This window comes from Dothidotthia symphoricarpi (assembly GCF_010015815.1).
Source record: "Dothidotthia symphoricarpi CBS 119687 unplaced genomic scaffold P153scaffold_22, whole genome shotgun sequence".
Lineage (NCBI taxonomy): Eukaryota > Fungi > Ascomycota > Dothideomycetes > Pleosporales > Dothidotthiaceae > Dothidotthia > Dothidotthia symphoricarpi.
This window is the reverse complement of record NW_022985029.1, coordinates 725,994-740,781: the sequence shown is the minus strand read 5'-3', so window position 1 is coordinate 740,781 and position 14,788 is coordinate 725,994. Positions and strand designations below refer to the sequence as shown.

Sequence of the window (14,788 nt, the reverse complement as noted above, 5' to 3'; positions counted from 1 at the left end):
CCCTAATCGCACAAAATGCCCGTCGGAGTTTTCCAACCCTCGAACCAGATCAGGCTCACCAACGTCTCGCTGGTGCGCATGAAGAAAGGTTCGCATTCGCATCCTTCCACCAAAAACCCCCCTCATCCTTGACCTAACACGCGCGCACCAGGCAAAAAGCGCTTCGAAATCGCATGCTACAAGAACAAAGTGCTCGAGTACCGCAACAAGATCGAAACCGACCTATCCAACGTGCTGCAAATCGAGAACGTCTTCCTAAACGTCTCCAAAGGGCAAGTCGCGCCCAAAGCCGACCTCGAGAAAGCCTTCGGCAAGAAGCCCATCGAGGACATCATCACCGACATCCTGGAGAACGGCGAGCTGCAAGTCGGCGAAAAGGAGCGCAATGCAGAGCTCGAGCGCACAAAGAATGAGGTCATCGACATCGTGGCGGGGAAACTCGTCGACCCCAAGACAAAGCGCGTCTACACGACGGGCATGATTGAGAAGGCGCTGGACCAGCTGAGTTCGCAGGCTGCGGCACAGCAAAGCGAGAAGGAGGGCGCGACGGAGAACGATACCAAGGCGAAAGAACTGCCCAAGTGGACGGGCATCGTCACGACGAAATCGTCAAAGTCGCAGGCCCTGTTCGCCATGAAGGCCCTCATCGCCCACCAGCCTATACCCGTTGCGCGCATGCAGATGAAGCTGCGCGTCACATGCCCGACGTCAGTCCTCAAGCAGGCCCTCAAGAACGCGCCAAAAGGCCAAGCAGACGGGGAAGACAAGGCTTCCGGCACAGTCAAGGACGCGATACTGGCTTTTATGGAGAAGGTCGAGAGTCAGGACGTCATGGGCGCGGAATGGGAAGCCGTTGGTTTTGTTGAGCCGGGCTCCTTCAAGGGCCTCAACGAGTTCATCGAGAGCCAGACAAAAGGCCGGGGAAATGTTGAGGTTCTTGAAATGGCGGTTGGTGCGGACGATTGAGTGGCGACACGTCTTCGAACGGACAACGACGCGCATCGTCACGGGGTGCACACGCGAAGCCGACGGGCAGACAGACGCGAAACAGGGGCGTTGAAGGCACAGGGACGAAAGGTACAAGATGCGAATCATTCGTTCGCCACCGTGTCGCACGACATGAAGAGTCCACACCACAGCACCCTTCAATACGCTACCACTATCGCTATCCCTTCCCCGAATCAGTTCGACATCGGACCTTACATAGCTCGCCCGTCCTCCATGCCCAGGACCCCACTGCGCGTCACCCGCATAGCAGACATCAAGAATGCTAAAATTCATCGTATACTTCATCCCCCTGTCTCCGACCGTGACCATGCACCCCCACGTGTCCTGCCTTGTCTGAATCCATGCGTTTTTCACGACTAAAGTAGGACCGCGACAACTACCCCCTACGTTTCTTGATCTGTACAGAACACTGCCCAGTATGGCATCCATTCGCTCCCGCGATGCACGATGATGAAAAACAGTCCCAGTCACAGGAGCAGAAACACACATGTACATGAAATAATCTAACATCATAAATCATAAATCATTGAACTCGTAACCTGCGTTATGTACCATACCATACCATGCAAACCACCCGCCCCAGAAGATAACCCACATGAGAAAGAAATCCCCTTCCCCCCCCTCTCCCCCTCAATCCCCTTAATACGATCTAATCCCACCACCTCCTCCCCCCCACCCTCCCATTCCCAAGCAAAATCCCAAACACCTCCCCACTACTCGTCCGCACCCCCCAAATCCTCTCCACAGGCTCCGCAATCAGCGTCCACGCCAGCCCCCGCACGTCGTACAGGTCCAGGACCACGCGGACGAGCCAGGGCGAGTACCCTGCGTTTGAGGTGTCTTGGTAGAGGAAGGGGGAGGGGGGGTCGGTGGGGGAGGGGGAAGGGGATGGGGAAGGAGGGGTAGAAGAGCGGGGGGTCTTGGGGCGTGGGTCGTTTGTGATTGTATTTATGTTGGTGGGCGAGCTCGTCGTGGAGGTGCTAGACAAGCTCTCGTTGCTTATTTGTGTGCGGAGCGGGATCATGGCAGCGGGGTGTGTGTCCAGCACAACGTCGCGGCTCGAGTGTCTGCGTGTGAGGATTGCGGTTGTGGATTTCGACTCTTCGGTTGGCGTGACGCTGAGGCGGGAAGACGGCGAGTCGAAGGAGTGGGAGCGGATGCGAACTTTAGGGGAGGGTGTGCGTGGTGGAGGTAAGAAAGTAGCCATGTTGTTGCGACGAAAATGTAGAAAGTGATTGGAAGGAGAAGAGAAGAGAAGAGAGGGAAGGCCTGAGGCCAGACCTAACTGCACTTGAAGGCAGAAGGTAAGGTTTATATCGATACCCACTCACCACAGATATGCGGCCTGTTCGCTGGCCCCGCATATCCAATTGCAATCAGTGGGGGGGATAAGAGGGCACTGGAGTCCCGGCATTGGGGACGACGTGCATGGAGGGGGAAGAGAAATGGATGCCAGTGGGCGAGGCTGCAGCGGGCGTGGGAGACAACACACTCTACACTTAGCGTCCTCAGGATTAGAGACGAGCACCATACGATGACTGCAGCACACCTCGTTGCTGTAAATGCTGCGTGTGGTTAGATATAGCGTTCTTAGGCTCAGAACAAAGTTACAGCCGCCGTAGACTGGTTTCGTTAGCAGGTTTTCTCAAACAAATCACACCCCTCGCAAGGGTTGAAACAAGCCCGGATGATGTGCGAATGCGACCGACTTGAAGTGACGTGGTGCTCAGATTGTGGGCATGCGCAATTCGCCAATCATCAACTACCTTGGCGTATGTAATTTGTCGGAATGAAAAAAGGAGCATGGAGTATTGCGGGTTCCTGTACATAAGCACAGTCGAGGCGTCGTGATTGAACAAGTCGGAATCAGATTGTGTGATTTTTGGTACAGGCTGAATATGGCCAACCGTTACCCCGCCGGACCTTCATCGCCGTCCCATATCGTGCAAAGCCGTATGAAGTGTAAGCGTGAAAGCCATTGAATGCCATTCGATAAAACACCATAAGTGCACCACCCATTTCGTAAAAGCCTTGTTCCCAGCCCACACAAAGCCCGAGCTGCCCAGCGCCAGCGAAAACCTTTATCCCTTCTTCTTCGACACACCAACGGTTCGGCCGCGGCGACCGGTGGTCTTGGAGTGCTGACCACGGACACGGAGGCCCCAGTAGTGGCGGAGACCACGGTGGGCACGGATCTTCTTCAGGCGCTCGAGATCATCACGGAGCTTGCTGTCAACACCGTTGGCCAGGGTCTGGCTGTTCTTGCCGTCGACGATGTCACGCTGCCTGTTGAGGAACCAGGTGGGAATCTTGTCTGCGAGCTGTTAGTCCCGTGCTCTTGCCGTGGAAACGGTGCCACATACACTGCAGAGGGTTCTGAATGATGGTGACAATGCGCTCAAGCTCTTCCGAGGTGAGGTCACCAGCGCGCTTGCCAAGATCGACATCGGCCTTCTTGCAGACCAAGTTGGAGTATCGGCGACCGACACCCTTTATCTTGGTCAAGGCGTACATGACCTTCTGCTTGCCATCGACGTTCGTGTTCAACAAACGGATGATGTACTGGAAGCTGTGGCGGGTCAGCGACGTGCTCTTTGAGACATCCGTCCAGCCCAGCGTCCCATCCATCGCGCTCCCGAGACCAATGCAAGTCACGGACACGACCCGCATTCCTCAATCCACGACAGCATGCTGAGATCTTCTAGGTCGTTATTCCCCGCGGGTGCTCTATTCAGGCCTCCATGATATTCCTTCCTGAGTGCCCTCATCCCCACACATGCTGTCTGATTGAAGAGGCGAGTCGTGATCGCAAAGATTCGGTTCGCCAGGCGGGGCGTAGGGCAATGATTGGGAGCGCGGTAGATGAATCCTGAGCGCTAAAGGAACTGCAGATGGTACGTACTTCGACTTCTCTCCTGAGACGAGCGCTGTTTAATGTCAGTCTCTTTGTACTGTAACACAAGTATGCGCGATATCATCTCTGCAACCTCATCTAAGTAAATGCCGCAGGGCATTTCCGGATAAATGATACGGTCGCAGAAACACATCAGGGACAGGGTACTCACACATGATGGCGGTTGGTCGAGTCTCGTAGATGTGGTGTTGTCGATGCTCTAACAAGGGCGAGGATGATGGATTTCGACGCCAAGTGTGCGTGCAGTCATCACGGAGCGAGGTGTTTCTCCTTCGCCGATGGCCCGTGCAGCACTAAGCCATTATTGTCATCCGTCCAAAGTTCTGGCCAAAACACCATCAACACATTCAAGTACTGTGTACACAGCCATTCGCGCAATGCAAAGAATCTTGCAGCAAACTCCCCTGTATACTTCGCCTTCCCCTGAATGCTCGCAGTCTGCCTGACAAGCTCCACCCGCACAACAAGGGGGGCTGTGCATCCATCCATCGGAGCTCAACAATGCTGCCTGCTTCTCCAACACACTCCGTAGTTGTGGGAAGTAACACAGATCGAGCAGATATTGACATATTCATGACGACATACGACACGCTCGTGAGGTCCTCCATGCTGCTGCCTTCAAAATCAGGCACATGATACAGCGCCAGCCACACTCACTGACTCGCTAAACAATTCATACCGTACTCTGCTCTTCCACGGACAGGTTGCGACACCACGGTGAGTACCTCTGCAAGGTCTCTCTCATTTTGTGTATTTGTTTATGTAGCGTACGCCGAGTTCTCGACTTTCTGAACATGAGCTCAATCTTTGTCGCTATCTTCCATCATTCGTCTCCATCACCAATTTCTACTTTCAGCCCCAGGCATCACCACGTCTTATCGCTAGCTCGCCAATGCGCTGCGCCACCCCAACACTACTATCAAAGCGGTGTAACAGCCTGAGCTACTAAGTGTTTGTGATCAAGCGCAAGGCTGTTGTCTATAGTCTTGCTCATATACTCAATCATCCCCACCTTGATTCACCCATAGCCTCACGAACCAGTTTAATCATCCCGACTCATCTGCAGCTAAAGTTGCAAATACGCCTTGTATCTCGATCTTGATCCTATTGTGTCCATTCAACAAGCATCTTCATTTTCACATCCACGTTTGCATGTTCACCGGTTCCTTCCTATGCGTCCATCCACGTCTCTTCCCGGCCATTCAGCTCCGGCAGCGGAGCTTCCCGTCCAGCTGATAGCTGCAATTGAGGCCGACTTCCACTACAATGGCCAGCCAGGACCTCTCGTTCATTCCGGATGAAAGGCCTTCTCACACTAATGACCCTGCCGATAACCCTTCTGCCAACCTGACCAGACGCAATACAACATTATCTACAACAAGTGCAAACCCGATTCCCCCAGGTACCTGGATCCTTGGCATTAGTGGAAACTGCCCAAGTTGCCACCATCGCCACAAGGCTGTCAAAATCCAGGTCAAGGCCTCTAATGACTCGGATCACGTTGGTGAAGTCCATTGCGATAACTGTCACCGGCTATGGCTTGGCTTTGGGGAACGCAACTCCACCCGGATCTCATTAATATCCACCAAAACTATCGAGCCTGATCCCATCAAGACTGAGTTTCGCTCTGTTCTCATCAACCTAGTAAGATCCGCGACCACAGCAACAGCAGTCGCATCTCCCAGTCTCGCAACTATCCCGGAGTCGCCTTCAACTGGCCTGTCTCGTGAGGGATTCGGACAGTCAGCCGTTCACAATGGTGCCCAAGGAGTGCGATCAGCCAACGCTCGCGCGCCATCCAGGCCCCTTACTGGCAACGAAACCGACGTCCCGGTTTTGAACCGTCCAATCTTTCCTCGAACCGATGAATATCGCACCCCATCCCACGGGTATGTTGCCAACAAAAAATCACGTCTGCTTTTGCGTCTGCAACAAAAACTGCCAATGTTAAAGAACATACGTTTCGGACGCCTGCTGAAATTACCGGGACGGCGTCGAAGGAGTCCTGAGGAACAAGCAAAATCACCTGTTCCGTACTCGACGTCGGCTGCTGCAACTCCCGGGCTCGCAATAGTCACACCTTCAATATCTTTAGCAGGTCATGAACTGAACAACACGGAACCTAGAATTTACGCAAGCCTGCCGAGGTCTGATGACCCCGGTACTTGCGGTCCTTTAGCAAGCCCTGAACAAGCTCTAGAATCCCTTAAGAGTTTGGACAGAAGCGTGCTGAAGGAGATGAGCCTCGAACAATGCGTTGCTTGGATGCGGGAGCAACTCACGTCGTTCAAGCTTCGACACACCGGATACAGATTATCAGCGGTGGATCCTACAATGGAGAACACCAACGCTCAACCTGATTTGGACCCAGCAGAATTGATATCCATTCCACCGGTACCGGCCGCGCGCGAGCAATCATTTGTTGGCCTTGGAAGTCACTTCGGGTTGGCAGACGGTCTTCGTGGCCGTCCATTGAGCATGAATGACATTGATATCTCGGACACTACAGAAGCTGAAGGAACTATTATCGTCTCCACGCCCCGTCAAACGGTACGGGAAACTCCATCCCAAACTGGTCTAGTACCAGGCTCGCGTCCCCTGTCACTACCCAATGTCCACGGTATTATTCCAGGTTGGCAGCAGGCCGATTGGACTAGAGCATGGGCTCGATCCTCGTGGGAACCTGCTGCAAGTGGAGGAATGATGAACATCAATATTGTCACAGAACGGCCGGACAACCGTTACTCTCTCCAGTCAATGACACTGGTGGGCACAGAGCCTTCTATGTCGCAAGTCCAACTCCCGCTGCCCACGCCTGAACAGGGCGAGCCATTTGGAAACCATCGATACTCTTCCTCGCCATCTCGGCCGACTGAAAGAGAACGTCGTATATCGTCTTAGTTTTCTGTTCAGATTCGATCGACTCAACTCACTACTGTCGCTTCATCAGAACACGTCGCTTTGTATTCCCCACTTCGATAACCATCCTACCTTCACACACGGTCATTGGCCATAGAACTCATCCTTGTCCGCACAAACACGTTCGCTTCGAATCTATGTCACTGGGTCGTACATAGTCTGGAAAAGACGCTACTTTCACTTTTTACTCATGATTTCAACTCGGTGGATCACGAAGGAGTTTTCACGTTTTACGGTCTGTATCATGTCATGAGGCAAAGGTACCAATGAGGGCTGACGATCATGGCATAACAAGGGCGTCACTTTGGTTTTCCTTCTCCTCTATCGTTCTGCTTTACTTCGGTATCATTTGCCATATGCGACCATAGACTACAATTAAGATTTCCCCACGATCCAACATATCTGATTCCAGCCATGAATACCTCCTTCCACTGTCACTCATCTACCAATCATCAATCATATCATTCGCCTCCTCACTCTCAACATCCATGATCTTCCTAGCAGCCTCACTCCCACTAACAGGCAACATCTCCAACCCCTGCTTCTTAAACTTCTCAGGAACATGATCCGGATCCAGCAGACCGACCTGAAACAGCACACTCGCCTGGTCCCAGTACACCCTCTCGTGCCAAATCTTGCCCGCCCGCATGCCCACAATGCTTACGACCACAATCTCTACTTTTTGGTTCGTGGGGTTGACGCCGGGCAGGATCCACGGCATCTGGCATGTGTGCTTGAACTGGATGTATAGTTCGTCGACGATGCGGTCGACGCCGATTGTGCGGCTGAGGAGGCGCATGTGTAGCGAGGGAGGGGAGGAAGTCAGGAAGTAGTCTGCGTAGAAGCGCTTGAGTTCGGGGCGGCCGTGGCCACCGGTCATGGTGGGGGTGAAATTCACGAACGGGGTCGGAGAGTTGACGTAGGTGTCTAAGAGTTTTGTGACGTCTCCGCCGCGGTATTTTTCTGAGGTAGGTTTAGCAATTGTCGAGTTTGGGTAAAGGCGATGGGAGTGGCGCACGCTCTTCGTTCTCGTCCCACACGCGCTCGAGGTTTACTTCTGCACCGAATCCTCGCCGTACCATGCTTAGGCTTCGACTCCAGGCTATGGCATCTGCAACCGCGTCGTACTCGTCTAGATCGTGCTCGGCGAATCCGGCATCTACGCCTTCGTATGTGAAGACTGGGTAGTTGATCTTGCTCTGCAGACCCCCGGCGCCTATCCCGCGTGTGATGCGCCTCTGCACAATCTTCCGCTTTCCCTGTATGCCCAAGACTTCCGGGCGTCGCGCGATTCCGACAGATTCTTCGCTGCCATGTGCGCCTTGCGCAAGATGTACCAATACGCGAAATGAGGAAGTGAAGCGACGATTGGGATCGGGGATGGAAGTAGGGTAATATGCGATTAAGGAGCAGAGCTTCGATGTCGACGTCTTGGGTTCTGAGAAGACATCTAGACATATAGCCGCTGCATCACCAAAGGCTGCGCAGATCGGTCAGCACATGTAGTGCAAATTGATGCACAAGGGTATTTTCTGTATACCTACGACTGCGTATCGCTCTCCAATGCTCATCTTGTCGCCCAGAGAGTGGAGAGTCTGCACATATTGCTTCCCTCCGCTACCCATAGGTATGTACTTGACAATGAAGCCTTCATCGCGCCATGCGCGCATTGTCTCAACGTCAAAGTCCTCGTCTTCTGATGTGATGTAAAGGACCGGGGTGCTGTGGTTGAACGACAACCACCCGTTGGTGTCCGCGAGGAACTGTTTAGCCATTCTTCCGGATCGAGCGCGCAATCATGCGATGATAATGCTGCGCGCGTGTCTGAACAGTATTACTCGACCGTCTGATGCAGGTCGCGATGCTATGGTGGTGGGGGAGCGGGCGGCGGCAGAGAGTAGGAAGGCGGAAGGTTGTTGCAGGCGGGCAACTGCATAGTGGACTTGTTATAAGAGCGCACAGCCGGTGTGACTATGGGCTTACAAGAGCTACCTAATCCTGCTGGCACAGAGAGGGGTGATTGCTCCACGGGTGGGGTCTTGCGACATGCTTCAATTCGGCGTGGAACCATGCATGACGTATGTCCCGGCCGATGGGCCGTCATGAATCATGAACCCAGCAACTCCATCAACTTTGATGGCTTGGCCAGCAACAATAAGGCTGAATACATTGCTCGGCTCTGTTGATGACTTATTTGATGATCAAACACAGACCTGGTGGTCAGGCGATAATTCAAGAGCTGCTTGGTATAACTGAACGATTCGTCTCGGCCACCATTCAATTTGAACGTTAAGACGTTATCCGCTCTCTGTATAATCTCAAGGCTACATACAAACTCATTACTTGCCACGACAGACTGAGCCCAAATTGCTCCCGATGCATGGCAAGGCAGAGAAGTGGAAACACACCAACAACCATCATTTCTCTAGACATTACAGTCCGGTACTCGCCTCTCACCTCACAAGAACGCGACCACGACCGCAACACCCGCCAATACACCCGCAGCTATACCCGTAGTATCCTTCCCAGCAAGCGCCGATTGAACCGTGGGGCTCGGTTGAGTTGTGGGGTGCGTTTCCGTCGATGCGTCCAAAGTTCTTGTGATAATCACCGTACCCAATCTCGCAGTCGAAGAAGAAGTGACATCTCCCACCGCGTCCAGATTGGTTGTAGGCATTGCAACAGGTGTGTCCGAAGGGGTTGTTGAAGCCGCAGAAGACCAGTCTGTGGTAATTGAAGGAATCGCAGTCGACGTGTGAGATACATTCGAACGGCGTTCGGTCAACCCACGGATATACGCTCGCCATATAACATACATCGCCTCCCCTTCTTGAATTTTAGCACGCTGGACATCCTCGGGAAGCGCTGTGAACCATGACATAGCTGATTCGGTGTATATGGCCACTGTGTCCATATCTGTCATCTGGGGCGGTATGGAGTGCGTTGCAGTAGCGACGAATTTGTTGATTTCGCTTTGCGCACTTGCCCATGATGAAGTCATCGAGCTGGCCATTGTTGGGTAGTAGGAGGCCCAGAATTCTGATGCCACGCTGGAACACCAGCTCATGGACTATAGGGTGTTGGGTTGGTGAGTTTACATTGCTAAGTCAAGATAGAGAATATGTACCTGTTTCGGATCGGTGATATTAGGTGGTGGAGTTGGGTCGGGAAAGGGTCTAGCCTCAGTGATGATATAGAAATTTGGCGTTGCATTGCAAAGACTGAGCATGAGAAAGAACAAAGTGGCGTAAGTGCAATTGGAAGAGTAGGAAGTCATTGTGTCTCAGTTGAGAAATGATCGTTTGAGGTGAGGAAGGAAGATTCGCGTTGAGATATGCGAAAGACTGCCCTATGAGATGATCACGTACATCCGAGTGTGAACTGTGTCATCCTTCGTCAAGTAACATGAAAGTAGTAGATTTGTTTGTACACCGATACACATGGGCAGATTTCTGTGTTGTAGTAGTACAGTGGAAAGGAATTATGAACCGAATTGCATATCAATTTCAGTAATTGCTGTATGTAAGGGTGAATTACATGTACGTTGAAGTGGAGTCAGAATTGTTGTACCTGTTGCCCGCCATAGTACCTAATAGGACAATATATGGGCTTGTGCGCTCTGTACGTCTGTAACGGAAGTCTATCGCCTGTTTGTACGCTTGCGCAACGGGTGTGCTATGTGTGACATTGTGGCGGATGTGTGGTACCACTTCGATAGTGAAAGATCCCCGTTCCTGTAAGGGTTATATCCTTACCTTAAAGCCATTCTTGTACCTCACGTCTGGAGATTATAACCCCTTGTCTCCATCTCTTTTCCAGATACTCTTCATAAAACTCAGTATCGTAGGAACCCATCTCGCAGTCATGTTGCCTCAATCCTGCTCGCTTGAATCATGCCTTTCGAGAATCGTTTCAAGTAACTTTGACCTGGCTTATCCTCGGATCGAGCATTTCACAACACAACCATGATCAGACATGCATATAAGTGTTGATGTTGTCGAGATGTCACGTTCATTGCTGACGTCGTGTTGGAATACAAATGCCGAAAGCTCTCGAGAGATTGCCGACGAAGTCCGAGCGTCCGACGGAACGGAGTCTTTCCTTCTAGACTTCGGCCATCAACAAAAAATCTACATCCGACAGCTAGCCTCTCCGAAAGAACAATTTCACGACTGATGAGCACCAATTCCTACACGCGATAGCAGGGTCGGGAATCTAGAAGCAAGAAGGTACCTCACGTCTGGTATCACAGCGTGAGGGCTATTGTTGGTTGTTTGTTTTGCATTTGCATGCTTTCGCCTTGGGTCTTGAATTCCTTATCAACGACCACGAAATACTGGTGTCATCGTTGACATGAACTCGGATCCTGCTCCCCCACAGAAGCGACGTCGGTTAGAGCGTGTCACAGCAGCATGCGATCTCTGCAAGCAACGGAAGGTCAAATGCGACGGCGAGCAACCATGCGGTTATTGCCAGCGGAAGCACCTTGCGGATGGGTGCACCTTCACCGCTCCAAAGATCCGTGGCCAGGCGCGTTCTGCTGGTAACACTCCGAACAACCCAGAACAAAGGCCTGGGAATTCTACCCAACGGGTTTCTCCAGATAGGGCCCGCAGTGAAGGTCTCTCACGCAGGCCGAGAAATTCCGAGGAAATTACTGGTATCGGAGCCTCTCTTTCCCCCACTGTCAGTAGAGATGATCATCCTGAAGACACAGCTGTACCTCTGGAGGGTCGCATTCTGTGCGATGCTCAAGGAAAAGTCATCTTCATTGGTGATTGTGCGCCCCTTTCATTCCTACAGACTGTTAGGCATCTCATTGCGTCTGAAGTCGACGCGGAAGGACTCCCAATGCATGCTTCTCGGGACTCCATGATAGAAGTTGCTCGCTCCGAACCGACCGATCAATATCAGTATCTTGCCGTAGCTCCGCACGAGGTTCAGTCCTTGGTGGAGGCATATGCCGTGGTTACCAGCGGTCTCGTTCATCTTTTCGAACAAGAAGAGCTGCTGGTTGATATGGAAACTTGGGCGAGTGGGCACACTCCACGCTCGAGTGATGCTGCAACTGCAGTTTTCTTCCTTGTGCTTGCCATCGGTGCACAAGAAAAAGACGAATCAAAAGCAAACGCATGGTTCAATCATGCGAGGGATATCCTGACCACACATCTCTGTGCCAGTATGAATGTCTCGACAGTGCAGGGCTTTGCACTGGTTGCCATCTTCATGCTTCGAGCATTCCAGCCGAATGGCGCGTATCTGTACTTTTGTAAGCTGGGATTCATCAAAGTTTCCTGGAAATTCTGCTCATACTTCTCCCAGCTCTGGCCGCCCGTACTGCCTACGCAATTGGCCTTCATCGGACCGAGGTCAACGCTTCTTTGGGAGAACCGATCAGAACTATGAGAGACCGCATCTGGAAGAGTCTCCGCGTAGTGGATCAGCTCATCAGTAATCTACTGGGTCGGCCACCATCTACATCAAACGTAGACTGTACAGTCAAGTACAACATCACAGACATGAACAGCGACTTGACTTTTCACATGCTTGACGCGAGTGTGCAAATATTCATGATCATCGAGCGCGTTGTGGTTGAGGTTTACTCTCGTAAGCGAATATCGCTACGCATCGCCAGTTATGTTTCTCATCAGCTCAAAAACTGGGCATCGAATTGGCTGCAGCTCCTTTCCAATGCCACTGCTCGTTCCCACCTTGGTAGTTCCTCACGGGAAGAAGCTGTTGGCGCTTGTTCTACACTATGTTCTTACTTCTATGGCATCATGCTGCTGACGAGGCCGTTCTTGATCTATGAGCTGTACGAGTATTTGGGTGCTTCTCTGAAAGGTGGAGGCACTCAGGGTGAACATCAGGAGAAACGAAAGTATGCAGACGCTGCGCTTGAAGCTGCTGCCTCGTTCGTGGAGACTCTGCAAACTGTGATTCAAACTGGCAAGATGCCTCTCAGAATGCCACTTATAGTGTAAGTCAAACAACGGCCATCAGATCTAGTGCTAACTAATCACATAATAGTTCGTGGCTATTTACTACCTCACTCGTTTTAGCGGTCGGCGTCCTAGGTCGCTCAGGTTTGGAGTTTGAAGACGACTGCAGAGCATCGATTCGCTGCTTAGACTACTTTGGCAAAGTCGATCCGCACGCTCAGCAATACTCTGTCATTGTCCAAGCACTGTTGAAAACTACAATCACACATGCCAAGAAGAGGGAGCTTCATTTGCGCTCACAAAGGAAGCAAGCTTCTTCATCACTATTCGGTCTACTACCCTCTCATCCTGAGAGCCGGCCTCGCGAGCTAGAAAACATCCGCTCTCTTTCCATCGTTGAGCCTTTTACCTCCACTGCCCCGGAACAGGATAACACTTCTGCTAGGGCTCCTCCCGAATGGGCCATCTTTGATGCAGACTTCTTCGCATTACCGTGGCCCAGCGAAAATGACCAGGGCCTACAGGATTTCCTTCAGCCTGGGACTCACACCCTGGACGGCGCATCTATCGCCGACATACCGCTCTTTCCCATGTATAACCAGCATATGGGTGGTGGCTTCCTCTAGATCTCTCCTTCAAGGTGTAGAGTTCAACGGGCGACTGCGGTCTCACTGGTCTCATCCCTCGATGTTCGTAAGAATGGAATCAGCTTAGTGCCTCCGGTGCCCCTTAGTTCCAGTGTTTGTCCCTTCTCCGACGATATCTTAGTAGATGCCGAAGCGATATCTGTGCGTTTGATGTTGTGTGCTGGTTTGGCCATGCGACTAGGTATTATGATGTATCTGGTTACCAGAGCGATGTGCTTGTCACGGAACCCACTGAGAGCTGCGACTGCTTCGTTAAAGGCTGCGAGGAGCTCGGTGTTATCCTGGTGGTTGTCGACATAACTGCGGATATTTGCGATAGCCTCGATGTCGTCCAAAAACCTGGCATGTGGGCCTGGCATATAGCGGCGCATCTCTGCGTGGAAGCCACCGCACCGGGAATGGTTGACTGAGAGTACGGCATCGCAGAATTGTAGCAGTGAGCTCTGCCCGTTGCTGCCGCCGCGGTACTTTCTCCAGGATCCTTTCCCCTCACCCTCGTCATAGAATACACCATTTGGCAGACCTGCAGCTTCCATGTTCATACTACCCGCCAAGAATGGTCTAATTGTGTGGTAGAACACTTGGGGGTTGCATCGCTCATCCATACGTTCCAGAAGTTTTCCAATCTCCACCATACTCTGTTTGAAGTACTCTAGGCCATAGATGATCGTTGGCAAATCGTTGCGCTCGACTGCTTCCATGGCTGCTAACATTCCATGGATTAATAGCCCTGCTCTGGCCTCCATGGCATTCGAAATGATCAAGAACCATGATTCGTCGTCGGTACCGGTCGCTGTATGAACTGCCACCATGTTCTCTGGTTGCGTGAGATCTGCGCCCTCCTCGAGTGGCTTCCAGTTCCATAGATTCAACGCGGCATATGTTGCGATGGGATGCACCTCAAGACGCTCGGCAATTTCCAGGAAGGGGATTGAAATTGCAGGAGGTAGTCGCTGTATATCGCGTTAGCAACCGAGGATCCTATGATGCCACATCCCAAACCAGCAACTTACCTCTGATGGCTCTGGCCCTGTCCAAACATATCCTTGTGTAAAAACAGCAAGCATTGAGTAGGCTCGCTGCCATTCTGCTTCGCTGTCCAGATGCAAAGTATCGAGGGTAGGCAATTCATCTATGCGCTGTCTAATCTGCTGTTTCTCAATGAGAACCGGCAAGTCTTTCATGATGTTTTCCCATGGCTGATAGTAGTCGTGTGGTAACCTACTAAGAGGTGCATCCGCGGGCAAAAAGCCATTTTTTGAGATGCCATATGACGAGAGGGCTGCAGGTGAAGGCAAAATATCAATTTTGTGAGGGCTCATGGTGAAAAACGGAGTTCGTTGCGGTTGGTCGAGAAA

The 14,788-nt window shown here is 51.9% G+C and overlaps 8 protein-coding genes across 8 annotated transcripts; 3 read left to right on the top strand and 5 right to left on the bottom strand.

The window, feature by feature from the left end:
* Window positions 1-15: 15 nt before the first annotated feature.
* P153DRAFT_301429 (Shwachman-Bodian-diamond syndrome protein) lies at window positions 16-966 on the top strand (the record flags this gene model as incomplete). The annotated part of the gene is made up of 2 exons (XM_033664382.1): window positions 16-88; window positions 152-966. The coding sequence occupies 2 exons, from the start codon at window positions 16-18 to the stop codon at window positions 964-966; spliced, it is 888 nt and encodes a 295-aa protein (XP_033519257.1).
* Window positions 967-1,657: 691 nt separating this feature from the next.
* Window positions 1,658-2,590, bottom strand: P153DRAFT_435072 (uncharacterized protein; the record flags this gene model as incomplete). The annotated part of the gene is made up of 1 exon (XM_033673126.1): window positions 1,658-2,590. The coding sequence occupies exon 1, from the start codon at window positions 2,213-2,215 to the stop codon at window positions 1,658-1,660; it is 558 nt and encodes a 185-aa protein (XP_033519256.1). The 5' UTR covers window positions 2,216-2,590.
* A 278-nt stretch (window positions 2,591-2,868) lies between these two features.
* Window positions 2,869-4,257, bottom strand: P153DRAFT_370762 (ribosomal protein S13). The gene is made up of 4 exons (XM_033669110.1): window positions 4,074-4,257; window positions 3,911-3,935; window positions 3,372-3,577; window positions 2,869-3,322 (listed from the first exon to the last, which is right to left on the bottom strand). Exons 1-4 carry the CDS (start codon window positions 4,075-4,077, stop codon window positions 3,090-3,092), a joined length of 468 nt encoding a protein of 155 aa, XP_033519255.1. The 5' UTR covers window positions 4,078-4,257; the 3' UTR covers window positions 2,869-3,089.
* A 931-nt stretch (window positions 4,258-5,188) lies between these two features.
* On the top strand, window positions 5,189-6,823 carry P153DRAFT_390330 (uncharacterized protein; the record flags this gene model as incomplete). Its single annotated transcript, XM_033670916.1, has 1 exon — window positions 5,189-6,823. The coding sequence occupies one exon, from the start codon at window positions 5,189-5,191 to the stop codon at window positions 6,821-6,823; it is 1,635 nt and encodes a 544-aa protein (XP_033519254.1).
* Window positions 6,824-7,161: 338 nt separating this feature from the next.
* Window positions 7,162-8,724, bottom strand: P153DRAFT_370760 (uncharacterized protein). Its single transcript, XM_033669109.1, has 3 exons — window positions 8,382-8,724; window positions 7,860-8,321; window positions 7,162-7,804 (listed from the first exon to the last, which is right to left on the bottom strand). Exons 1-3 carry the CDS (start codon window positions 8,614-8,616, stop codon window positions 7,284-7,286), a joined length of 1,218 nt encoding a protein of 405 aa, XP_033519253.1. The 5' UTR covers window positions 8,617-8,724; the 3' UTR covers window positions 7,162-7,283.
* Window positions 8,725-9,299: 575 nt separating this feature from the next.
* Window positions 9,300-10,118, bottom strand: P153DRAFT_400930 (uncharacterized protein; the record flags this gene model as incomplete). The annotated part of the gene is made up of 2 exons (XM_033671865.1): window positions 9,300-9,911; window positions 9,969-10,118. The coding sequence occupies 2 exons, from the start codon at window positions 10,116-10,118 to the stop codon at window positions 9,300-9,302; spliced, it is 762 nt and encodes a 253-aa protein (XP_033519252.1).
* Window positions 10,119-10,991: 873 nt separating this feature from the next.
* Window positions 10,992-13,409, top strand: P153DRAFT_400929 (uncharacterized protein; the record flags this gene model as incomplete). The annotated part of the gene is made up of 3 exons (XM_033671864.1): window positions 10,992-12,110; window positions 12,164-12,821; window positions 12,872-13,409. The coding sequence occupies exons 1-3, from the start codon at window positions 11,195-11,197 to the stop codon at window positions 13,407-13,409; spliced, it is 2,112 nt and encodes a 703-aa protein (XP_033519251.1). The 5' UTR covers window positions 10,992-11,194.
* Window positions 13,410-13,432: 23 nt separating this feature from the next.
* Window positions 13,433-14,752, bottom strand: P153DRAFT_390326 (Indoleamine 2,3-dioxygenase; the record flags this gene model as incomplete). The annotated part of the gene is made up of 2 exons (XM_033670915.1): window positions 13,433-14,383; window positions 14,444-14,752. The coding sequence occupies 2 exons, from the start codon at window positions 14,750-14,752 to the stop codon at window positions 13,433-13,435; spliced, it is 1,260 nt and encodes a 419-aa protein (XP_033519250.1).
* Between the last annotated feature and the right edge of the window lie 36 nt (window positions 14,753-14,788).